The sequence below is a fragment of the Rhineura floridana genome, chromosome 13, assembly GCF_030035675.1.
Source record: "Rhineura floridana isolate rRhiFlo1 chromosome 13, rRhiFlo1.hap2, whole genome shotgun sequence".
NCBI classification, from domain to species: Eukaryota; Metazoa; Chordata; class Lepidosauria; order Squamata; family Rhineuridae; genus Rhineura; species Rhineura floridana.
Window position 1 is genome coordinate 1,858,693 of NC_084492.1, and position 25,911 is coordinate 1,884,603.

General features: G+C 44.5%; 1 protein-coding gene across 2 annotated transcripts in view; it reads left to right on the top strand.

The window, feature by feature from the left end:
* SF3B3 (splicing factor 3b subunit 3) overlaps nucleotides 1-25,911 on the top strand; it is a 65,398-nt gene that overhangs the window by 4,801 nt on the left and 34,686 nt on the right. For both annotated transcript variants that reach the window (XM_061594000.1, XM_061594002.1), the window contains exons 5-11: nucleotides 838-979; nucleotides 1,686-1,798; nucleotides 6,110-6,247; nucleotides 6,348-6,451; nucleotides 10,668-10,833; nucleotides 12,322-12,417; nucleotides 14,343-14,415. In XM_061594000.1, coding sequence (XP_061449984.1) covers nucleotides 838-979; nucleotides 1,686-1,798; nucleotides 6,110-6,247; nucleotides 6,348-6,451; nucleotides 10,668-10,833; nucleotides 12,322-12,417; nucleotides 14,343-14,415 — 832 coding nt within the window. The remainder of the gene's footprint in view (nucleotides 1-837; nucleotides 980-1,685; nucleotides 1,799-6,109; nucleotides 6,248-6,347; nucleotides 6,452-10,667; nucleotides 10,834-12,321; nucleotides 12,418-14,342; nucleotides 14,416-25,911) is intronic.

Below are 25,911 nucleotides of genomic sequence, written 5' to 3' on the forward strand. Positions count from 1 at the left end.
GTGGTAAAAAGGTAATACAAAAACATAGTTTATTATTATTATTATTATTATTTAAAAATGGCATCAATTATGATCCACCTATTTTATGACAATAGGTGTTAAACGATAGAGGTCAATATTGTACCAATATAATCTCTCCCCTTGGTCATTGTTGCTGCATGTACGCATGAACGATCTTTGGGGTGCGGAGGCCAGAAGAGCACCAGAACCCTCACTAGGAACTCTGACTCTTGTATCATGTGCCCTGGCATGGAAAGACAGAGTACTTATAATGCTTTATGTTTTATAGGCTTGTTTTATGTTTTCTTTTTGTTTTTATTTGTTGTTAACTGTCTGGGATGATACTGTGTGAAAAGGCAGGATATAAATTTAAGTAATAAATCAAATAGGATTGAAATATAGAGCTCTGGGTTTTCAGCAGCAGAAACTCAATGCTATGTTATGGTAGTTGCCTGTCCCAGCAGCACTGGTCCACACAGTTGAGGAGCTGTGGAACTTTTGGGAAGACAGGCACTGCTTCCTCATGACTACTTGCATGGTGGCAGGCGGTAACCTGAATAATCACAATCGAATTGTTGTATACGTTAAATGATTTTCATGGAAGTTGCATTTTCCAGCACTTTGGCTATGTGTAATATGCAGACAAACCTTTTCAGTCTCCATGATTAGTTTTTAATTTTTTTCTTTTTATTATTAACATTTCTGTAATGCTGTTCAATAGATAGTCCAAGGGCAGTTTACATTTAAAAAAATCATCCAAATGTATCTTTTCTTACGAGGCACAGTATCACAGTAATTTCTCACTGATATCTGTCTGATGTACATATATTTCCCCAGGAAGCTGACAATGACCCCACAGGAGAAGCAGCAGCCAACACCCAGCAGACCTTGACATTTTACGAGTTAGATCTGGGTTTGAACCACGTGGTCAGGAAATATAGCGAACCCTTGGAAGAACATGGGAACTTTCTTATAACAGGTACTGCAGTTTCCAGTCTTTTTAGGGAAAAGGCATTATACTTTGTAATCAGAAAGATAATTATTAGAGATAAGTTCATGTCTTCTGTAGGTTCAAGCCATATTTGATAAATTAAAATTATTTATCGTTAATAGTTGTTTAGGGGGTTGCTTTCATGTCATGCTCTACAAAAGAGCGACAAGTGTTTCCACTCTGTGTTCTATTTGGGCTTAAAAAATGGAACCCTCTGTTACTTGGTAGACGGCCTGCAAAAGGCATTATTAGATCAGCACAAAGCTTACCATCAAGCCCCCTGAGTTCTTCTCTCTGTGCTTTTCTTTGCTGCCCTGGTCGTTGTCTGCACCCCAGTCCCAACATGACATTTTATTACAGTAGAAGTTCAAGCATAAATCCTTTGTCAAAAAGAACTGTGACAGCCAGGTCAATAATAGAAAGAACAGGAATGGCAGAGGGGCACCCAGAGTGTAGAATTGGCCTGCCAACCAATTGGAAAATGGCGTTGAATGAAAAGTGAGATATTTGCAAGTCCCTCCTCTCTTTCACTTCTACTTGAATACTAGCATATTTTAAGCCTGAAAACGATAGCAAGCTTGGGCATTTTATTCTCAAGTGCAACTCAGGTGAACAAATTATGTGAGACCAAGAGCAAACTCTTGATGCAGCTGCTTTTTTCATTGTTGTATAAGTTGGTTTTGTTGCTCTTTAGTGCCTGGAGGCTCTGATGGTCCCAGTGGGGTACTGATTTGTTCTGAAAACTACATCACCTACAAAAACTTTGGTGACCAACCAGATATTCGATGTCCCATTCCCAGGAGAAGGGTAAGGCTCTTGTAGCTTCTACTATCTAAAAGTAATATTCTCTGGGCTGCTGGAAAAAAATGTTCACCTTGCAGGTTTTGCAAGGAAATGTGCAATATTTGTATGAAAAAGAATGTGTTATTTGTGAACAAGATATGGAAATATTTTCCTTTACCAGGAAAGGGAGCCAGGCTCGTCCACCTTTTTTTGGCCCATGGGCACATTTGTGAACACCTGTCATGGGTACCTATTCTATTCTGCAACCTATTCTATTAGCTACAGCAGAATGCTTATTTCAAGACTAATATAATTAGGGTGTGTGTGTGACATGAAGTGTCAGGGAATTAGGTCTTACCGTTGAACCCAAAGCCACTCGTGGATGATCAAGGCAGGAGATAGTGGGAATGAGCAGAAGGAGTGTTGGGGCCACACCTATATAAAAGGTTTTAAAAGACTTATTGAAAGATGTCCAGGTGATACTTGTGAGTCACTCACTGCAGGAATGGTAAAATGTAAAATTATATATGCCCAGTACTCCTGATTTTTCATACTCGCACAATCATGCAAGTAACCATCAAGCCCTCTCTAATTTCAGCCATAAGACCTAGAACAAGAAATTCATCTATACACCACACATTCACTACATGCTATCATAACATAGATCACTCTGTTATTAGTGGCCCTGGGCAACTAGCTGGTTCCATAGTGCATGCAAGCAATGCAACACTCAGTATGCTTTGTTTTACAGACAAGATGGAGAAATTTAAAAACATTCCTGGCTTTATCTCAAATACAGTAGGGCCCCACTCATACGGCGGGTTAGGTTCCAGACCCCCGCCGAATAGTGAAAATGGCTGAAAAGTGGATCATCAACAATAAAATGGCGCCCGACACCCAGTGGCATACCAAGGGCAGGGTGATGGGAGCGGTCCTGGGTGCAGGCAATAAGGGGGTGCATGGAGGGTCAAGGGAGGCGGCACAGGTGCCAAAGCATTGCCACCCCCCTAGCTCAGGCTTCAGTGGGTCCCTGCAGCAGTCGTTCCTCTCCCTAACCCTATGCAGTGGCGGGGGGGCGGTGTCGAGGAGGAGAGACAGAAGTCACCTCGTAGCTAGCCCAAAAATTGGGGGGGGAGAGAGAGAAAAATGTAATAGATTTAAATTCTTTTTTTGTAAAATAAAAAGAGGGGAGAGAAGAAGCCCCCCCCCCCCCCGGTAACGGTTTGCCTCCTCACAGTTGGTCTCACACACACCCCGGGAGAGAAGGGCCCTTGCTGCGCAAAAGACACCTGCGGCGCCGAGCATGGATCGGCTGCAATCCTAACCTTGCTGGCCAAGGGAGTAAGCCCCTTTGGAGTCACCGGGACTTACTTCTGAGTAGGCACGGTTAGGATTGTGCTGATGGATACGGGATCCAAAAGGCGCTTACGCGGCAACACCTGGACCCTGCTCTTGAGGAGGGGAGCCTCGCTGGCCGCAGGTGTGCAAGGCTGGCCTCGACGGCTGCCCACTGGTCCTCCCTCTCCCATTTGGGGCCATCCACCCCCCGCCGAGCCCCTTTGCTGCAGGACCTGGAGGCTTCCCTGCCCCCGGGCTTGCACGCTGCTCCTTCCTCCCCTAGGAAGGGGGCTCAGCATGTGCATCCCCCCCCAAAGAAAGTGCTGCTGCTGCCTCCAGAGTTTGCCACTGCCAACGCCCTTCTCCGACTCAGCTGCTGAGCGCGTCATGCTGAAAAATGCCCAAAAAGCAGAACAAGCGCCGAACATAATGAACATGGATATAAGTGAAAGCTGCCGTACTAGCAGAGCGCCGAACAGCGGGGCCCTATTGTACTGTGTTTCTGTCAGTTTCAATACTGTATGTGCATTTCGTACATATATTTTAAAAGATACCATTGTAAATGTGAATACAGTGATAGAATAATACTTAAAGTAAATGCATAGCAGTGCAAAAGCACATAGAAATATTCCAATAGCAGTATTTATACTAAATGGCATGAATATATAAATGTATATAGGTGTTCAGGTATTGATACATGTAGGAAGGAGGAAATATACAGAAAATATACTTTAATTGGTGTCAAGTGGTCCCTGTGGCCACCAGGGAAGGCCTCTGCAGGGGCATGTGTGCAGATGGGCACCGTGTGTGTGACGCTTGATAGAGAGCCAGTCTGGTGTAGTGGTTGGGGTGTTGGACTAGAAGTGGGGAAGCCCCACGTAGCCATAAAGCCTGTAGGTGACTCTGGGCCAGTTACCTTGCAAGGCTATGAGGATAAAGCCAGAGATGGTGCCTTAAGCTGTTTGGTGGAAAGATGGGAGTCAAAGTAAACTTGGGCTTCCATGAGAGTAGGGACTTGGTCTTCCCATGGTCTGCTGTTAATTCTCTTTCCTTACTCAGCTAGTGGGATAAGTGGCAGCAAAAAGTTGACTTGGTGTGGGAATTTCATGAGCTTTTCATGTAATGGTCACTCTCTTGTTAAGTCTTCTAAAGTATCCAGAAGACATTGTTCTGTCTGAGGCTACCCAGCTGGCCAACTACGCTGTTGCTGTTGCCGCCCCCTCCAGCAGAAGTGAACTCACTGCAATGCTCTGGAAAGAGTGCTTCCTTAGAGTGAGGAATTATGGGCAAGGTGGTTGCTCTAGAAAGTGGCTTTGTTGCGATGGTGGAAAATACTCCTGTTTAATAGTTGCTAAACAGTATTTGCTGCCTTCACAGTAAAATTGCGGCAGTGCCTGCACTTTCCAGGGTGACCTCTCAGAGCAAGGAGTGAGACAGGCACTCAGGACAGTGCTTGTGCTATCATTGTCTTTGTGGCAGGTAGGCGGGGAGGAAGGCCCAGCTGGGTGGCTGGCAGCGACTGGTTGGCCACAATGGCCAATGGTGGAGATGTGGACAGGTCAGTCCTGGGGAGGGATGCACAGTCTTCTGCCTGAGCAGTGGGGCTTAGAGTGTTTTGTTACAGAACCAGCCATGAAAATACTCATTCACTGGAACTTGAAATTGTCGTGGAGGGAAATATTACTTAAGGGTAGAAGGATTCCTCACACTTCTCATATAAGAGACCTGCTTGTACTCCGAAAGTGAAAATGCTACTGTGGCTTGATGTGATGAGATGATGTCTCTTCTCTGATGCTTATCATGGAGATGACATTTCCTTCTGATCAAGTAAATTGTTATGACAATTTACTCAGTGTAATGTACTGAGTGCTGTGCAGGACATTGAAGTCATTGTCCAGAGGGATGTGCTTCTTAAAACCAGGCTGTGTTAGGTGGTCCAAAGCAGAGTTGCAGGGAAGATGTCCACTTCAGGTCTTCCTCGTGGTGGTGTCAAAGCTTTGGATCTCCTTTCCTGGGTGGGGTTGGGGGCAGTACAGTCTGCTTGGAGCCCTCTGGGAGCAAATAAAAATGTTCTGTTTTAGAGGGCATCTGAGACCTTACAAACTGCCATCTTAACACTCCTTACCCCCCTGCTGCTGCAGGCCTTTATTTGTTTTCTGTGCTATTTTTGTTGGTTTGATTTTATGTTTTAATATTTGATTGTAAGCTCTCCATGAGGTACGCTGGCAAGAGATTAAGAGAGATAAATATTTTAATAAATGTATTGTGTTGGGTATGGACAATTCACAGTGAGAAAACAGTGGGAAGGTAGAGTCAGCTGGTGGTGGTGGAGAGCTGGGGACTAGGGGTGGGTGGCTAGAGCTGCCTTTCTAAATGAGAGCAGGAAGTGTCTTGGTATGGGAGGAGGGAAGAGCAGAGGGCCCAGGGAGGAGACCTTTTCCAGAATGAATAGAAGCAGGGAGAGGGGCGGGGGCAGAATTTGAATTTTACATGGAGCATGGCAGGGCTGCTGGCGAGAGTAGTGGCATCCTACAGTGTGTGTGTGTGGGAAGACATGTCTGGTTTGGAGGGGATAGACAGCACAAGGGGGAAGCCACCCAAGAGGTAGCAACGAGATAGAACACCTTTTTGAGATGTTACAAAGGAAGAAGTGGCAGGATTTCATGACTGATTGCCTCCTCCTCCTCTTTCCGCATCCAATATTTCTTAGAGAGGGATGTGTGAAGAGTGGCAGTATCTCCGAGTGATGCCAGAGAAATGTTGACAGGGAGTGTTGGTAGACAGATGAGGGACAAGTAGGTCATCTGGGAATATGTAGGAAATCGGACACTGCCAGGGAGAGGGAGGAAGGAGGGAGAGATCACATGAATTTGGAGGGGAAATGGGTGTGCAAAAAAGAGACGGGCAGTGGGATGCTTTTTGCCACAAGTGACTTCTAACTGACTCCGCTAGGGCAGTTTTCCCTTTGAGTCTCTGACTTGCTGTTCTCTATAACAGAATGATTTGGATGATCCTGAAAGAGGCATGATTTTTGTCTGTTCTGCAACACACAAGACCAAGTCAATGTTCTTTTTCTTGGCTCAGACCGAGCAAGGTGATATCTTCAAAATCACCTTGGAGACTGATGAGGACATGGTAAGTCTTCCAGGGTGGGTGGGTGGGTGGAGAGAGCCTGAATAGTCTGTGTGGACTTTAGCATCCATATCATGCAATAACTCTTTCGTGGTGGTTTCAGGTAACAGAAATTCGACTCAAGTACTTTGACACAGTTCCTGTCGCTGCTGCCATGTGTGTGCTGAAAACGGGGTTTCTCTTTGTGGCTTCTGAGTTTGGAAACCAGTAAGTGAATTTCCTTCTAAAGTGCTGCTTGGTATTGTTGTTGATCTGCAAGTGTATGTGGATTTCTGGCTCCCTTCCCTTCTCCGGATTCAGGTTTTGGCAGAGTCTCATACCCCTGCAGCCACCACAGATAGGGCTTAGTTGGTGGCTTCATGTAGCTGGTTTCATGCAAGGGGTGTATAAATACTTGGTTTTCAGAATCGTACAGCAAGCAGGTGTCTTGCGTTATGTGTGGATCAGAGTTTGGATCTGTTTAGCCAAGGAGGCCCAAACGCTTTTGTATCAGATCCTGTAGTAATTAAGGGGATTCTTCAGATGAAAGACCTTGGAAGGAGAGGGAAGAGGCTTCAGTGTGGTCCAGCAGCTAAAGGGAGCGGGCGAAGAAGTCATGGAGGGGAACGGGTGTTGGGGTAAGAGCAGACGGAAACAATACATTTTTAATCTGGTGTTTTTATTCTGTTTTGGTTTTATTATTTTTACTGTAAGTCACCTTGCGATGGGTTGCCCTAAAAGAAAGGAGACTAAGTAAGTAAATAATGTCTGTTGGGAGGAGAGAGCATGTGGGTCTCACATGGCTAAGTTCAAGCTGCAGAAAGCTGAAGAGGGCATGAAGAGCATGGGAAGCATCCTTGTACTGAGGGGTTATAGTCAACAAAGTCCTGCTTGGAGTAGATCCATAGAAATTAACCTAAATTTGTTGTGTTCATTAACTTCAGTGGGTCTACTCTGAGTAGGACCGGTATTGCATGCCCCCACTGAGTCAGAGCAGTGGTCCAGTTAGCTCAGTATCATCTACACTGAGTGACAGCAGCTCTTCAGGGTTTCAGGCAGTTCCTAATACCACTTGTAGAGTGAACTTGGGACCTTCTGTATGCAAAGCAGATGCTGGACAGCTGAGCTAAGATCCCTCCCCTGTCAGGGTGAGAACAGAATGGAGGATTCACAGAACAACAGAGGAAAAATACATGGTGGTGAAATCAGTTGTAGAGGTCAAGTCGGTTTGTTTACAGTCTTGTAAGTTTCTTCAGTGGCTGGTTGTTTGCTCCTAGAGTACATGGATTGGCCAAATGAGCCAAGGGTGCTGACTGGCTAGTTCAGTGGGTGGAATAAGGTATATGACAGCAGAAAAGCTTCTTCTGGCTGTAGGCATTAAAACTGTTCAGTGTAATGGCTATTGCATCTGCATGCACATTTTGTGGTAGAGTTTTCAAAAGTGGTCCTGTGTTGATCTGTTTCAGAACAGATACCCAACACAGGGATGACCATATGCCACTATTTATAGCTCTGTTGATTAAATTGTAGCAATTCTGATTAAACCTCAGTTTCAGCAAATGAATTAACTAGTATTTGCTCTGCATTTTGTGGGGTGGGTGCGAGGAGAAACAATGATGTGTAAGAACATAAGAGGTCTGTTGGATCAGAACAAAGGCCCATCTAGTCCCATATCCTGTACTCTCACAGTGGCCTTTGGGAAGTTTGGAAGTTGGAACTGATCAAAATGGCACTCTCCCTCCCTGCTGTGCTCCCCAGCACTTGGCATTGAGGCATTCTGCCTCCCATGCTGATGATAGCACATGGCCATTGTGGCTAGCAGTATAATGTAGTTCATTATCCTCCGTTAACAGATGCAAAGAATTCATTCAGCTTCTTTGCAGTGTCGTTTTTCTCCTTTACCACATATTTGACTCCCTTTGCCAGCCAATGGTCCAACTGCCTCCTTAGCTGGTTTCCTGCTTCTAATATGTGTAAACAATTTTTATTGCTAATGTTTTTAGCAACAAATAACAACCTTGCACTCTTTATTGTCTGCTTGCATTTCTTTTGCCAAAATTTGTGTTCCTTTTTGTTCTCCTTATTTAGATAAGACTGCCATTTTCTGAAAGAATTCTTGCCTCTGGTAGCTTGTTAATTTGCTGACAACCTCTTGGCCCTGTGATTGCTTCTGCAGTATACATTGTAGCTGAGCTATTATTGTGGTTTTGGACAACCCCCAAGCATTCTGAAGAGACTTGAACTTCCTTAGCAATTGTCTACTTACACATATACAGTGTCATGCAAAAGTAGTCAGACCCCTCACCAATGCTCTCATATTACTGAATTACAAATGGTAAATTGTAATTTTGTTCTGTATGATATTTTGAAACGCTGAAACTCAGTGTCAATTATTACAAGGTGACATTGGCTTCATGTTGGGAAATGTTTGTAAGAAACATAAAAAATTGAAACATGTTGCTTGCATAAATATGCAGCCCCAGCTCCCAGTTTACAGATGAAAGAAATTGCCCTATTGAGGACACAATTGGCCTCCACCTGTGGACTGTTAAAGTTGCTGTCATATTGTCAGGATAAAACCCCCACTGTTGAAGGATCATTGGTCAGGCTGTGGATCTGAAGGAAAATGAAGACCAAAGAGCATAGTACAGAAAGGAGTAATAATGTAATACAAATGCATAGATTAGGAAGAAGGTACAAACTAATATCCAAGTGTTTGGATATCCCAGTGAGCACACTTGGATCAATAATCGGGAAGTGGAAGCTGCATCTCACCACCCAGGCACTGCCAAGAAAACGCCGTCCATCAAAACTCAGCGCTCAAACAAGAAGGAGACTTGTGAGAGAAGCCACAGAGAGGCCAACAATCACTTGGAAGGAGCTACAGAGTTCAGTGACTGGGAGTGGAGTAACGGTGCACCAGTCAACCACATCAAGAGCTCTGCATAATACTGGCCAGTACGGGAGGGTGGCAAGAAAGAAGCTGTTACTCAAAAAATGCCATCTGAAAGCACGTCTGGAGTTTGCCAGAAAGCATGAGAGTGCCTCAGCTGTGATGTGGGAAAAGGTTTTGTGGTCAGATGAGACCAAGATAGGCTTTTGGCCAAAACTCAAAGCACTATGTGCTACGCAAACCTAACACTGCCCGTGCCTCAAGACACACCATCCCTACAGTGAAGTATGGTGGTGGCAGCATCATTCTGTGGGAATGCTTCTCGTCAGCAAGGACTGGGCATCCTGTTAAAATTGAAGGAGGAATGGATGGAGCAAAATATAGGGAAATACTACAAGAGAACCTGCTTCAGTCCACTAAAAACTGAAGCTTGGGAGGAAATTCCCTTTTCAGCAGGACAATGATCCCAAGCACAAGGCCAAAGCAACATCGGAGTGGCTCAAGAACAAAAAGGTGAATGTCCTACAGTGGCCCAGTCAAAGTCCTGATCTCAATCCCATTGAGAATCTGTAGCACTCTTTGAAAATTGTCATCCACAAGCGACATCCAACCAACCTGATCGACCTGGAGCGAATCTCCCAAGAAGAATGGGCCAAAATCTCTCTGACACTGTGCAAAGCTGGTGCATACCTACCCCAAAAGACTTAAAGCTGTTAGTGCATTAATGTGGGGTGCTGGATTAATACTTATAAAACATATTTCAGTTTTTTAAGTTTCTTACAAGCATTTCCCAACATAAAACTAATGTCACCTTACAATAATTGATTTTGAGTTTCAAAATAAAATATACAGAACGAAATTGCAATGTACCATTTGTAATTCAGTCATATGAGAGCACTGGCCAGGGGTCTGATTACTTTTGCAAGGCACTGTATGTTGAGTTGGATAGCACTGTGGTTCCTTTTCCCAATCAGTTCAACAATACTTGCATGTCACACCAAGTTCTCGGTGCCCCTGAAGATTAAGTCCGGGGTTGCCTCCTCTCTGGTTGGTTCCATGACCAACAGAGTATCTAGAAATTTTGCTTCTTTGTCATGCATAGAATATGTATTTACCCAAGTCTATATGAGGGTAACTGAAGTCCTGTCTAACCGGCAGAAAGCATCATAATTACTAGCTATTCTGTTTTCTGAAACTGAGGTTTATCAGATAGGTGTGACCAGCCTTCCTTCCTTGTGTCTCTTGGCTTTCACCTTCTGGTCATCATACAGCTCATTCTAGTAATTGGAAGAGAAAGGATCCGGGGCATAGAGCTTCTCCTACTGTTTGTCGTTGTGACAGACAGGCAGATAAGGAAATGGATATGGGCTTCATACCTGGCCCCTCAGCTACTCTTGCTTGCCCTTGCTCAAAGCGTTTTCCTCATGCAAGCAATTCTACCACTTGGGCGTAATGGAAAGAGCAAAGCCTTCACGGGGGTAGGGTAAGGGGAACTGTCAACTTTCCTCCAAAGAAGTAGCCCTGCTCAAACCCCCCCCCTTCTCTTTGCAGCTACCTCTATCAGATAGCTCATCTCGGCGATGACGATGAGGAACCAGAGTTCTCCTCTGCCATGCCACTGGAGGAAGGCGACACTTTCTTTTTCCAGCCTCGCCCGCTCAAGAACTTGGTGCTGGTGGATGAACTGGACAGCCTGTCTCCTATCTTGTGCTGCCAGGTGTGTTGGGCATTTTGGTTCTTTTGCATGGTCCTTCTGCTTGTGACAAACTGTTGCATTCTGTGTCAACCATAGATGTTGGGCAGCACATCGCTAGCAAGGCCTTAGGAATAATTCCAGAAGTGGCATGAGCCTATGGGACTCTACCTTCAGATCAAAAACACAAAATGAATTAGGCTTTATTTGTCATATTTTATTTATTTATTAGATTTATCTCCTGCCCTTCCTCCCAGTAGGAGCCCAGAGTGGCAAACAAAAGCACTTTAAAAAACCTCTAAAACATCATAACAGACTTTAAAATATTACAACAAAACATCCTTAAAATGTATTAAAACAAAAATATTTGTATCTTGCCTTTCCTCTGAAGAGCTCAGGGCAACATGCTTGTACCCCCCCCCCATTTTATCTTCACAACTGTTACCTTGTGGTAGTAAGTTGGGGTGAAGCCTGTATGTGAGAGTGTCTGACTCCATGGGAGTTGTATCCACTGCACCTCACTGCCTCTCTGATTTTCACTTGAATTTGCAACAGGCTTTGCTAGGGGCCCAGAAAGGAAGGCTGGGGAAATCCATTATATCCTAAATCTGCCAAGTGCGCTGTCATGCCATTAGTAACTGCATGTATTCTGTGCTACCTGCTATGGGTGAAGGCTCAGCATTTTTACAGATGTGAACATCTGAAGGGAGAGAGTTCTCTCAGGGCACAGAGGTCACCTGCCAGCAAATTCTAGTCCCCGTGGGAGTGGTCAGTATTTTTTTAAGGGTTAAAGTTGGGGGTGGGGAGGATCTTGGGGGCCACAAAAATGTTTGGCATTACAATATGATAGTGGGGGACCTATGGGAGCAATCAGTAAGAAACAATAATTTATTTCTTAAAATTGGGGGTCTTGGGAGAACAAAAGGCCTCTTGGGGTTTGTATGCCCCTCTGATGTGTAAAAAGGTAAGCATGTGCAAAACACCCCAAAATCTAAGTGAATATTTAAAAATATCTCACAAAAATGAGTAGACCAGTTGAAATTAATGGTCCTACACGGATCAAGTCCATCAACTTCAGTGAGTAGAACTCTGAGTAGAACTGATCTTTGATGCAGCTGCTTCACCTCTTAAGAAGGCACCGGATGCTACATAACATGGGAGGAGCTCCTGGGGGAAGAGCCCGGCTTCCATGAAAGCAAATGACCGGGCAGGCTATTGTTCTGGGTTCAGCCTGTGCCTTAGGCTACAACACAGATGGTCATTTTGTAGCCACTTGTCTGACATACCTGTAGGTGCACTGATGGCCCTTTCCAAGTATTCCTAGGCACTTTCTCTATATGTCTGCCCTATCGCTCATCCAACACTGTTATCAGATGTACCTATGAATCATGTCTTGCAAATCGGAGTACATTTTTGTGGCTGTAACATAATGGTCTGAAAGTGATCACAGAGCTCAGTAGAGCAACTCCTCACCTTTTGTTTCTTATTTCTGTGTCTTGGCTTTCTGTGTAGATAGCTGATTTGGCTAATGAAGACACACCTCAGTTGTATGTGGCCTGTGGAAGGGGGCCTCGATCATCTCTGAGGGTCCTCAGACATGGACTTGAGGTAAGGAGGGGAGGAGCACCTTGCACAGTCATTTCTGGTTTCCCTTTCTAGATCCTCCTCTGAGTGAAAACGTTGAGCTGCTTTCGCCTTGTGATGGGTGGTGTAGAGCTGACAGGAAGCTCCCTGGTAGAGTATACACTCTGTAGAAGCTCTTGGGCTCAGTCCCTGGCCTCTCTGGTGAAAGGATTAGGGCTGGGACAGACCTCTGTTGGAAACCATAGAGAGCTGGCGCCATTCGAAATGTAGACCGTGAGTGCAGAGCCAGTGTGGTGGAGTGGTTCATGCAAGGACTGGGAACGCCCTTGGTTCACATCCCCACTCAGCTGTGAACCTCACGGCATCACCTGGGACCAGTCGCCTGAGCTTTGTTCAAGGATTATGAATTGGGACATGGGGGGGGGCATTGTGTGTCCCAGCCCTGCCTCCAGCCCCACCCACTCCACTCCACTCCTGAGCTTCCCACACTGAGTGGGAAGATTGAAGGGTGTTTGTAAGACTCCCGATCATGGAGAGGCTTGGGGGGGGCTTTGGTTGTGGCTTTGGTTGGAAATTGTAGCACCTGAATAGGGTGAGAGTGTCAGCCTGATCTATCTCACAGTGTTTGGATTCTAGTGTGGCGTGGGTGAATCATGTCTGCTGCACTGAGGTAGTATGTCATTAGAGGTCATAAATATCAAACCAGTCTCATCGTTTTTTAGTGAATTTTCCAAAAAGAAAGAAAAAAGAGAGAGAGAAAACAAGTGCAGTCAAACAGTACATGATCAAAATTTGGTGTTCTGTGCAAACCTGTAAGGGGTAGGAGAAAAGAAAGGGGCGGAGAGACAGGTGGTGGCCCAGCCCAACCCTTGGATAGTCAAACAAGTAGGTCAGGAGCCCATACATATGGTCCCAAGCTATGGTCTGAAGGCACATGAAGCGAGCTCCCTGCTGAAGCTAAGCAGGGTCAGGTCTAGTCAGTGCCTGGATGGGAGACCGCCTGGGAATCATATGCAAGCTGCCTTGGGTTTCTATCATGAAAAGAAAGGTGGGGTATAAATGTAATAAATAAATAATATGTCAGAGAACTTCCCATCTTGTGTTTATGGAAGGTCACCTTCTTGAGTCATGTCCTTTGTCCACTGTACGACTCGGGGGCAGGGGGTAGATTTCTCCTTCCATTATTGAAGCGTTAGACATTTAGCCACCATGAGTGCCCGTAGAAGCCAGTTAAATTGTCCCTCTGCAGGTTCCAAAGGACCAGTACGTAATTCAGTAGAGCAGTACCATGTGTAAATCTCAAGGAGGTGTCCAAAACCATGTTTATGTGGCTGATGACCTCTGACTGTGACTTTAGGACAGGACCAAATCACTTGACATAGGGTTGCATGTGGAGCAGTACAAGGGCACCGCCTGTCAGTGCTAGAGTTTTAGGTTGTTTTTCATTATTTTTAATGCTGTGTTTTAAAATTGTTGTAACCTGCCTTGGGAGCTTTGGATGAAGGGCAGGTAATAAATATTAATAAAGGTCTTAATAGATAATAACTTTTTTCTTAAAAAGGCATTGTGGAGTCCAGTCAACTCTGAAAACAATCTTTTGTTTCAGATGCAATCTACAAACCAATCTATAACTTGATATCAGGCATCTTCCTATATCCAGCTGGGGCTGCCTTCTAATTAGGACCCGCAGCTCAGGAGAAGAGCTTCTGCTCTAGGTGAAGGAGGTCCTGGGTTGAGTCATTGGATTCTCCTGTTTAAAAAGGATCTTGGAGGAAAGTGCTGTGCTAGAGGGACCATTGGTCTGACTCTGCTTAAAGTATCTTCGTAGTAGCCAAAGGAGACTGCTTCTGTTCTCTGTACAATATTACTCTTTAGGTCCATTTTATTTGGTGTACAGAACATCCACTTTTAGCTTTTTTGAGTATAAAACAAAATTTCTATCTCGCTAGGTATCTGAAATGGCAGTCTCAGAGTTGCCTGGTAACCCCAATGCCGTCTGGACCGTGAGGAGACATGTTGAAGGTAGGAGGTTTTTTATGATGCAAATACGATGGTAAATGACATGTTGGGTTCAGCAGTAGGGTTCAGAACGCTGCTGTTAATCGGAAAGCAGTCTTAGTTGGTTCAAGCTGTTGTGCTTGGAGAGCATCTGCAGTTTGTTTTGGATCAGTAACCTCTCGGGATTATGGCTTTCAGTATGTTTTATAATGCAGAGGCAAGTCCCGCTTGTATTGGAATAGGCACAAGTGTGAGAAAATTACACATACTTAGTTAGAGAGACTATCTACCTATTTGTAGGTTTTTAAAGGTTCCTGTCTGCCTGCCTGCAGAATAAGCAGTGACGATCACATACCCAGTATTTTCTTGTAGCCTATTGGCATTTCCTTTCAGCTGTTGGCACATGGAGTTCCTCAGTGTGCCTGTGTCACTTGGGAGCTGTAGCCTTGTCTGCACTGTTGCCCCTCCCTCTGGGGACCTGCTGGTAACATTGTGTGTGTTTTGTTCAGGGCCCTCTTGATAGTGTTGCCTGTGGAACTCATTGCCATGGCCTTTCTCGGGATCTCTTGTTTTTATTGTCACTGCCACCCACGTCTGACCAATTCCCAAGGTTCCCTTAGCCCACCCCTGGAAATTTCCTTTTTTAGGCAGCCTTTAATGTGTTGCGTGCTACTACATTTGCTGTTTGTTCCTGAAATCTCTACCAGGGCAATTATCCTGGGCTATATTCCTGGGACTCTGTCTTGGGGTGCATCTTCATTGCAATAGTCCTGGCCTAGCTGCATAATCCTTGGTTTATGATGGTAACATGACTGTTTCTCTCAAAACCACCTCAGGTATCATAGGTGGGACTTCTACACCATTACTTAATCACAAACAGTATTGCATTTTTTGGGATTGTGGGAACTTGTACTGCCCTTTCCTGCATGCACAACTAAGAAATAACCAAGCACCTCTTGCTTTGCATGTGATGAGGGCACTTGTTCGTGGGTGGGTGTCATTCATATATTAATCAGTACTCTATGATGGAGCTGGATTCTGTGTAGTCTTCAAAGAGGGTATCTCTGCTGTTCCCAGTTGTCTAGCCAGCACAGGGCTGTGGAAACCCAGGATCTGTTTTGATCAGCCTTGGTGTATTTTCAGCATTTCAGGACTTGATGCAGAAAAGCTTTCCTGACCTGCAAGGGTTGCTCAGCTGGTGGTGGTCTGATTCTAACAGGAAAAATGTGCATGTGAGTCTTCTCTGAGGCAGCAGTTGTTTTTTTCATGGAGTGGAATTTGTGGAATGTATGGCATGCGGACATCCATAAATGTCTGAATGCCCCGAGTGAGTACCAGTTCTTGTGTTACTGTGAGATGGGGTAGAGTAGTCACAAAGAGAACTTTACTGTGTCAGTTTTGTGTCATGTGCAAGGTGTTTGATGCACTCCATATGTATCATTGGCTTGTACTTGACCAGGTCTATGCCAGTTTTCACCTTGTGATGTGTTAATACAATTGCCTGGTTTGCGAATAATGCTAAGCCATGGTTTATTAAACTGCTATTTGTTGGTTGTATCCTGCCCAGTGGCTTAACTGTAGTTTGTGTATGGCTAACAAACCATGATCTGAAGCCATGGGTTGTTCTTGGCTTAAGATCTTTGGTTTGTTTTAATTGTGGCTTGCCATTATGTGTGAGCCCAGTGCCCTTCCTAAACCATGGTTTGTTCGGCCACCTCACCCCACAGGCTCGCTAAGCTACATATACATGAGACATGCAGCCGGAAAAGACAAGTTGGAGAGACAAGCTATGGTTTGTTTGTTGGCCTGTGAGACAATTCATGCTAAACTCATGGTTGAACAAACCATGGCTTAGCGGTGCATGCAAATGAGGCCAGTGGCTCAAAACTGACACAACTAGGATTCTTTCATTGTTATAATGTGGCTGTCCTGTTTGCATCTGGATTACACTCCTGAAGTTCCTTATTCTTGCCCATTACTTGTATGCAACATGAACCTCTTCCAGGCAAATGCTAACCTTGGCTGGTATGTGGTCTGTGTTACTACCAATACCAAGCCTTCTTTTTTCTTCCACAGGTGGCTGGTGGTGGAGGTGCTGACCCCCTCCCACAGGTGTGTACCTGCAGCTAGAAGCTGTGCTGTGTTAACTGAGGGCGGAGAAGAGGCACAATTTTGAGGCTCTTAAAATGGTTTCCCTTGCTGTCATCTCTCTCAGTGCACTGTATATCAGAAGCACTGTCCACCGTCTGATACCATCTGACTCCTCAGCCCTCCCTTGAGCTCCTGGGATAAGAACAGGCTTTTGCCCCCTGGTTGCCTTCCATGTGCTAGGGACCTTTCTCAAGATTAGTTCTCGCCTATAATTTTAGAGAAGAGCTGGCTGTTCTTGCTAATTTAAGACAGAGGAGTGTTGCTGAGACCAAGGCTATTCTGTGTGTGTGTCTATGGGTGTCCCTCCCACTGGGGGTCCTGGGTACATCTGGGGTGTTCCGGTATTTTAATGGGGGTGAGGCTGAGTTCATTTTTTGCTTTCAGTTGAAAGTCTAGGGAATACTCTTATGATTTGTTTCAGATCCTGTTACCCCTTATTCTGGGTTTCATGAATATCATTCCTTACCAGAGCTCCCACTCTAGATACAACAAATTCGGTGACAAGCATCTGTCTCTGATGTTGTGGTGACATGTAATATGTCACTTTTACCCCTTGGCATCTGCTGTGCTCTTTCTCGAGAAGCAGAAGAAAATTGATGCTGCTTGGCTGATTTATTTCCTCTCTGGCTTGACTCCTTTTCCCTGTGTTTCAAGGGAAATTATCAAAGTGCCCAAAGCAACTTACAGGACAATTAAAATGCAGTACAATAGGGCCTCACTCATATGGCGGGTTACGTTCCAGACCCCCGCCAAAAAGCGAAAATTGCCGGAAAGTGGGACATACCCTGAAGCCTGCTGCTGCTCCGGCACAATCAGCTGTATAGTACAGCTGATTGTGCGCTCCAGCTGATCAGCTGTAGCGTGGGGAGCTCCAGTCACCGCGCTCCAGCTGACAGTGCTTGGCCCCTGAAGCTCCCCGTGCTACAGCTGATCACCCCTCTGGCGCCGTATTAGTGGAACGCCAAAAAGCGGGGCCCTACTGTATAGCTTACCAACTTTTAAAACCCAAATGTCATAGAATAAATACAAAAATAAAACATAAACATTATGACATTGTTGCAGGAAAAGCAGACTCCCCTTCCTCACAGGGCCCCCAGCGCCAGCATCCCCACAGTCGACAGCCCGTAATGTCCTATGCAGGCCTCCGCCTCCCACCCTGCTTTTTTTTGTCAGTCAGCTGGAGTTGAGTGGAAGGCACAGTGGGGCCATTTTAAGATGGAGGCGTCAGCATTCTCTGCAGCTTTTCTGTTTTGGTAGGATAAGAAGTTTGGCTCTGTGAATCAGGAGGGGTGACCCCTGACTCCAGCATAGCAGGGGAGAAGAGATCTGAGCTGTATCATGGGACTTCCTGAAGGGAGAGGAGAGCAGGGGGAGAGTGTGGCAGGGCACGTGGCACCCCAAAGGGTTTGTCTTCCATGGGAAGTGCTGTTCCTCTCCCATCCGATGGCTTCCTCATGGCACTTCCTCTCTCTGCGATCTCCATCTTGATAGTTCCTTTCTTTCTGTCCTTTTATTTGGAAGACTTCCACACAACTTCCATGGCTTGGCCTATGCCTCAGATAGCTGTTGTCCCAGAATGCTTGGCAGTGAAAGTCACACAAAAATCTTCTACACACACACACGAACACACAGAGTTCAAGAGGGATGGGATCACAAACATCTATGTAACTTTTAAATAGCGCTGTTCAGATGCTCCTTTGATCACTCACTCCCTCACTTGAAACCTTGGTGATGTTATGTGACAAATTATTAAAATGAATGCTTCCCTATGTTTATTTTTGCCCTTTACAAAGCAGGCAGACACTGCATAAGTTTCATTTAATTTTTCCAAGTGGATATGAAGTGCTTTGATTATTAGAGTTTACAAGTTAGTTCTGAAGTCACAAAGAAGGATTCTAATCAAAAATAGTACTGTATTTGTGAATGAATTCCCAGTGCTAATAGAACTGTTAATCTAGTTTATGTTCAGCTTCTGGTAGTTAGGACATAATATGATTTTCCAAATAATTGATTTGTTTCTTGTGTGTTAAACAAGTGAATCAAATAAAAAAAAGTGGGGGAGGAGTGCTCAAGGGATGAAGCTGGGGGGGAATCCCAATACTTGCCCAGGAGTAACTGCCTACAAAACCAAGAGCTTGTACTAACTGCCAGCAGGTGGAGCACTGTGTGTGTGAGTTTTGAGTCTAAGGAAGCCTTGTTGCCCATGTCACTGAACCCTTCGGTGCACCAGGGTGGCAGTGGCAACTACCACACTCGAATCCAGTTTGTGACAGTTGTGAGTGCCTCTGAGTGCCTCGACCTGTGGAATTGTGGAAGGGCAGGGGTTGTAGGCTTTGTTGGAGTGATGGAGGGGACCGCATGACATGGTCTTCTACACAAAGGTGGGAGTGAGTTCCACTCACATTGTCAAGACAACGAGTAAAAGTGCGAGTGTTCTTCTGGCTCTGCCTTCACCAGCCTGATGCTCTCTGGGTGTTTTGGACCACAACTCATGTCAGCTCCAGCCAGCACACCTGATGGGAATTACAGTCCAAAATGTTTGAAGGGCACCAGGTTGGCAAAGGCTGTATCTAGTTTCTGATGCCAAAGCTGTACTAGTTGGAAACTAAGGGATTCCCCTTAGTAGCCTGTTTGCTGGTAACTAAATTGGACTTGTGATTTCATAGAATCATAGAGTTGGAAGGGGCCTATTCTCTGAAAGTATGAACTCTCGGGAGGATTAGAGGTGTGAAGGTATGGGGGAAAACCAGAAAATTTAGGGGGAGGGAACCCTGGAAAAATTCTGGGGGAGGGACTAGGGGAAAAACAACACTCCCCCCCCCCAGTTTTTTTCCTGGGCCTTTGCATCTCTAGGGAGGAAAAGGGCATTTGAACTGAAGTTCCATTTGAGCTCTAGTATGAAAAGATGCAGAACATATTTAAGTCAGTTGAAGGGAGCATCTTGATGCAGAAGGGGAGCATGCCATAGTGTGTTTACCTGAATCAAGCAGCTTCTTTCTAGCCTTAGATTCTGATTATTCAATGCAGCCTATACACATGAAGCCATAGAAATTTCTCTAGCGCTGATCTAAGTTCCTGAATGTGGTACTCATTTACTTAATAGCTCAATGACATTCTGCTTTTTCAGTTCTTCGAATCATAGAATAGAGTTGGAAGGGGCCTATAAGGCCTTTGAGTCCAACCCCCTGTTCAATGCAGAAATCCAAATTAAAGCATATCTGACAGGTGGCTGTCCAGCTGTCTCTTTTTTTTTTTAATTAATTTTTATTCAGATTTTCAAAACCAAAACAATACAAAAAGAAAAAACACAAATCAATAACTAATACAATAAAAAAATAAAATAAAAAATAAAAATATTGACTTCCGATTTGTCGTAGTTCAGCTATAAATCTTTAATATATAACAAGCCTGTCTCTAAATAGATTATAAAATCACCTTCCTCCAGCGGTTATCTTAGTTAGTTTCAAATCTCATTAACATCCTATCATTTTATTCTTCCACAAAAAGTCAAAGAGAAGTTTCCAATCCTTGAGATATATGTCCATCAATTTTTTTTCTAGATAAACATGTCAATTAATCCAACTCATCAAGTCTACTAAGTCCAGTAATTTCAAATCGCTCTTCTTCCATTATCCATATTGGTTCCATCTTCCATCTTCCGTCTTTACGCACCTAATAATCTTGCTGTCATAGTCATATAATAAGAGTCTGATAGGAATTTTCTTTATCAGCGATATTTTCTTGCCATCAATTCCGAACGTATCACTGAAGTATTGTTGCAAAGCCGCATCTCTGTTCCTCTTTTTTACATGATACACTAGCACATCTCTTGAAGATTTTTCCATTGACACAAAACAGGGATTTATTTTGTTAACTTTCTCCATTTCAAGTTCCATCAAGTCCTTCCAGTCCAGGAATTTTTTTGAACCGATAATATCTTTATCTCCAATCTCTTCAATTCCTTCAGGGACAGCGCTGAGTTCCAAACCGTAATATTTGTCTCCAGGATCCGTCACAGCCAGGAAATCCAAATCTTTTTCCATGTCCATATTTAATCCAGTCTCCATAGTTTGAACCTTGGCTTTAATTTCTCTTTCATCCTTTTTTGGTTTTCCAGATCTATCTTTATTCGCCTTTCTCATAGAATCCTGAATTTCTTTCAGCTCCTGTCTCATTTCGTCAAATTCAATTCTCCACGCTTGACAATCATTTCTCAGTTCTTGTTTTATTGACTTAATCCCATTCATTATTTTCTGAAACATGTCTAAAGATAAAGTCCCTTCTTGTACATCCATGGTCTTCTTAATTGTCATTCTTAAAGCCAAAGGAACAAAACTCCTTCAATTTTTAATGTCCCAAGCAAAGAGCATTTTATTTCTTTATCCAGTTACAAAGGAGTTAATCTTTCAAACCAACTAGCGTCACCCTCTAGACAGCCCTTATCTCTTATATGCCCAGAAGTGCAAAAACAGCTTTAGTTCACAGCGTCCAAATAACTAGTAGCAGAGAGAATGAGCAGATTCGTCAAAAAAAAAAGTAGATCAGAAAAAATAGTCCCAGACTTATATTACACAAAAGTCTTATAAATCAAAAAGGTTTCTCTTTTCTCTTCCAATCAGAAACCCCCCATCCATTGTAATCTTTATATGCTATTTTCCATGTCAGCTTTTTGCAATAAGAAAAAAGATTATTTTTATATTCTTCCCTCTTAGTTCCGTGAGTAAAAAAAAAAAGGAAAGTTTTGGCTTACCCAGGTTTTCTTAATTGCTGTTCCTTTGACAAATCTCTTTAACTGTATAGATAAGAAAGTGATAAGCATAGACAGGAGAATGCTTGCCTGTTAGTCCCTGATTCTTTAAAGAAAAAAAAACGGATCACTTTTTCAGCTGAGCTAGCTAAAAATCCTCGCTCTGTCCGAGCTGCTGGGAGACCTTCTTTCACAGACTATTCTGACGAATTCCAGTCTCCAACAATCACAACAAAGCTATGTGGGAAATCTCACGTTTCTTCCTTATCCGGAAGAAATTATCCCCAGTCAAAAAAGACCCTTCTGTCTGGATTTAAGAGTGGCCATTGGCTAGATAGGCGGCCTATAAATTAAAGTATTATTATTATTATTATTATTTAAGGCTGAAAAAGTTTCATCCAAGACAGGAGCCCGTCTCAGAGGCTGCACAGGCGGAGGGATCCTCCTGGGAAGTGCTGTCCAGCTGTCTCTTGAATGCCTCCAGTGTTGGAGAGCCCACCTCCTTCCTAGGTCATTGGTTCCATTGTCATATGGCTCTAACAGGAAGTTTTTCCTGATGTTCAGCTGAAATCTGGCTTCCTGCAACTTGAGCCCATTATTCTGTGTCCTGCACTCTGGGATGATGGAGAAGAGATCCTGACCCTCCTCTTTGTGGCAACCTTTCAAGTACTTGAAGGGTGCTATCCTATCTCCACTCAGTCTTCTCTTCTCAAGGCTAAACATGCCCAGTTCTTTCAGTCTCTCCTCATAGGGCTTGGTTTCCAGTCCTCTGATCATCATCCTTGATGCCCCCCTCTGAACCTGTTCCAGTTTGTTTGCATTCTTCATAAAGAGTAGTGTCCAGAAGTGGTATTCAAGATGAGGCCTAACCAGTGTCAAATAGAGGGGATGTGGAAATGCACCTGGCTTTTACTACACCTTCTGGTTGAATGGTCCAAAAGATGTGAGGGTGTGTGTGCTAGCAGTTGGGTAACAGTGAAATGATAGTGTTTCAGGTTATCCATAAGAGGATTTACTGTGATGTGATGATTCATGAGAACATTGATGGCTTCTCTGCACTGTTTGCCATTCATTGGGGACTCTGAAGATGTTTTGCTTTGCTTTGTTGGTCCTGGAATGCCACTGGTCCATCTCAGTGACGTTTTGAATTGTATGCCTGGAAGAATGGCAGTGTGTCTGTGCTGTTACTTCTCTCTCTTCCGATGGTTTACATGTTCTGGTAAGTTGCTGCTGATGGGTGAAGAAAAGTTGGGCTTTAGCTTATGCTCACACACAACGTGAGATCTGGCTTATATTCCCAAACCTCCAAGTTCATTCTCAGCATGTCCTCTTGAGAGAGAGAGAAGCTTTACCTGATCCTCTAGACTTGGTCTGGGCTTCAGATTCACTGCTAGTTATGGCTGGTGAGTTGATGCTTGTGCTTGGTAACATTCATGATACCAAATTGTTCAAGGTTAGAGTGAAAAGGGACGGTGAGGAGCTCCACCAGGATCTCTTCAAAATGGACAAAAGGGCAGTAAAAGGGCAAATGCCTTTGAATGTGAACAAGTGATTGATCATAAACTTACCGATATCATAATGCTATTATACAAATCTATGGTGCAGTTGCACTTGGAATGCTGTGTACAATTCTGGTGACCTTGTCCCTTGTCTCCCAGAGAGCCTTCGGGCTTAGGGCGGTATATAAATTAAATAAAATAAATAAATAAATAAAAAGGACATTGTACACCTACGGCAGCAAGGCAGCAAATAGTGAGTTATAAGATAATAACTTAGGCCCCTTTGTAAACGATCAAAGGGAGCTCCCTGGGCTGCGTCTATCCCGCGGCTCACCATTCCCGGTCCTCTCCAGAGACACTAGTTGCTTCATAAGCAGCCAGACTGTTTTCTCTGGCTGTTTGGAAACTACTCTGCCCACAGAGGATGGGCTCTGGGTTTCCCAATGAGGATGTGCTATGGTCTGAGCCCAGCGAACTTAATATCTTTCCCCGCTCTTCCTATGACAAAAAAATTAATAAGTATGGGCACGCTCTTGCCTTGCCAGTTTTCAAATTTCACTTAGTGTGCCTTAACGGATCCAATTTGGATCGAACGTCGGGGCACTTCACATACATTTCTACGAAGGGCACAAGTGTCATCGATTATTTCATTGCTTCTCCCTCTATTATTCCTTTTATTCAGTACATGACAATAGAGTGCATGGTCGAAAGTGATCACCTCCCATTAAGACTCAAGCTTTTTTCCCCAACTTCTCGCCCCACTGTATTGTCTGATCTACAAATGCATGGCCATCTCCAGGGGGCTAGACGTCTTAAATGGTCCTCGGGTATCGATGCTAACATAGGCAAGCTGTTGGGTTCAAATAAACTTCTCTCCCTGCGATCCTCAGCGATTGCCTTCCCTGGGTCCATTCTTAGGACCTTTCAGGATATAATTGGAGAAATCAGACCCCTGGTCATTTCGACCTCAGTTGGCAAAGACCTGAGTTTTCCCCGGTCGTGGTATGATAAGGACTGTAGAGCCAAGAAAAAGGAACTCCGCCAACTTACAAGAATGCTCGCACACTAGGGCTCAGCAGTGGTTGTATCGCTTTTACAACATTGCTGGAGAGAATATAAATCTCTAACCAGACAAAAAAAAAAGGGCCTTCCACACAGATAGCTGGAACGCCCTGCTCTCGACCTTGAGAGAAAGAAACGACTCTAAATTTTGGGAATTAATCTGCACCGGGCTAACGAGTGCCATACATAGGACAGACTCACCAATTTCCCCTGACACATGGGTCTCCCATTTTTCTAACATCTTTGGACCCAATGGAAATCCCTCCCAGGTGCCATTGGGAGACATTTCCAATCTTCCACCCTGGCCACCGGTGTCACCCTTGGAAATCCTAGATCTGATCTCCAAGCTTAAACCGGGCAAAGCCCCGGGGGAGGACATGGTCCCCCCAAGGTATTCCTCACCGACGTAAATTGGTGGGCGCTGGTTCTGGCCTCTCTATTCACACATATAAATGCTACTGGAGAGATTCCCCCAGGTTGGCGCTCTAGTATAATTGTCCCTATTGATAAGAAGGGCGATTTTTCGGACCCCCGAAACTATAGACCAATTAGCCTTTTAGATACCAACTCCAAACTCTATGGGAGGCTCCTTCTTAATAAGCTACTGGATTAGGCGACAAACAACTGTATCCTCTATGAGGAGCAAGCAGGGTTTAGAAGAGACAGAAGCACGATTGATCAGGTATATGTGCTGCAACACCTCATACAGAAACACACAAAAGGCCCAAACCAATGTTTGTACGTAGCCTTTGTGGATTTCACCTCTGCTTTTGATTCTATAGACAGAGACTTACTTTGGCAAAAGCTGCCCCAGACTAATATAGATAGAAGATTGCTCTATCTTATTCGAGTTTTTCATCAGGGAAATACATCACAAGTGCGCCTAGGCCTGCAGGGCTTGCTTTCTCGGGCTATTCGAGTACGGAAAGGGGTGAAGCAGGGATGCATCCTGGCTCCTTTTTTATTTAATGTTTTCATAAATGACATCATCCCTGCTATGGCTTCCCCGTCCTTTTTTCCTCCCTCAATAGGCTCTCGTAAGATTCCCTTATTGTTATACGCCGATGACTTGGCCCTACTTTCCTTAAATAAAATTGGCCTTAAAAGGATGCTCACTTGCCTGGGTGCCTACTGTAAGGAGCACCTTATGACAGTTAATCACACCAAAACCAAGATCTTGATCTTTGGCAACAAGAAGGCAACTTCCAGTTGGTCAATTGAAGGCCATGCGCTGGATCAAGTTCACGTGTTCAAATATCTGGGCATCTGCCTTAGCGAGAATTCCTCATGGAACCCCCACATAAAGGCCATCAAACTGGTGGGAGCGAGATCCTTAGTACAACTTCAAAGATTTTTTTATGCTAGCGGGGGGCAAATGGTTCCCCCGATGCTTAAGGTCTTAGTTGCCAAAACAGTTGCCACCATACTGTACGGGGCCGAACTCTGGGGGGCCGCGGCTAAGCAACAAATAGAAACTTTACAAAACCAGTTTATGAGGAAAATTCTAGGATTCCCGCCGGGAACCCCTGCCGCACATCTCAGAGCAGAACTTGGGCTACCCTCTCTTGCGGCCAGAATAGACCTAGCCCACCTCAGATATTGGAGGAGAATATATCAAATGGACGAAAATTCCCTCACCAAACTTTGCTGGTCCGAACAGCTGTCGAAGGGGGGATGGGCCCATACCAGCCAGGCACTGCTGGAGCAATATAACCTCCCCACGGGTGAGCTATTGAACCTTAGCCCCCAAGCCCTTAGGAACTGGGTATTCAATCATGCAGCGAGGATAGCTTGGGTAGACATTTTAATAGCCCCCTTCTCTATTTGGTATTCCCAACTCAAACTCAATCATGCTAGATCATCGTATTTTGAGATACTCATCCATCCCTCTCTTCATAAAGCATTCCTGGAACTTAGGTACCAATTAATGCCCTCAGCCTACCTGGAAGGGAGGTATAAGGGAATCCCTATCGAGGAACGGAAATGTATTTTTGGGTGTAATATTGTGGAGGACATGATCCATTACCTGTTATATTGCCCACTGTACGCCGACCCCAGACA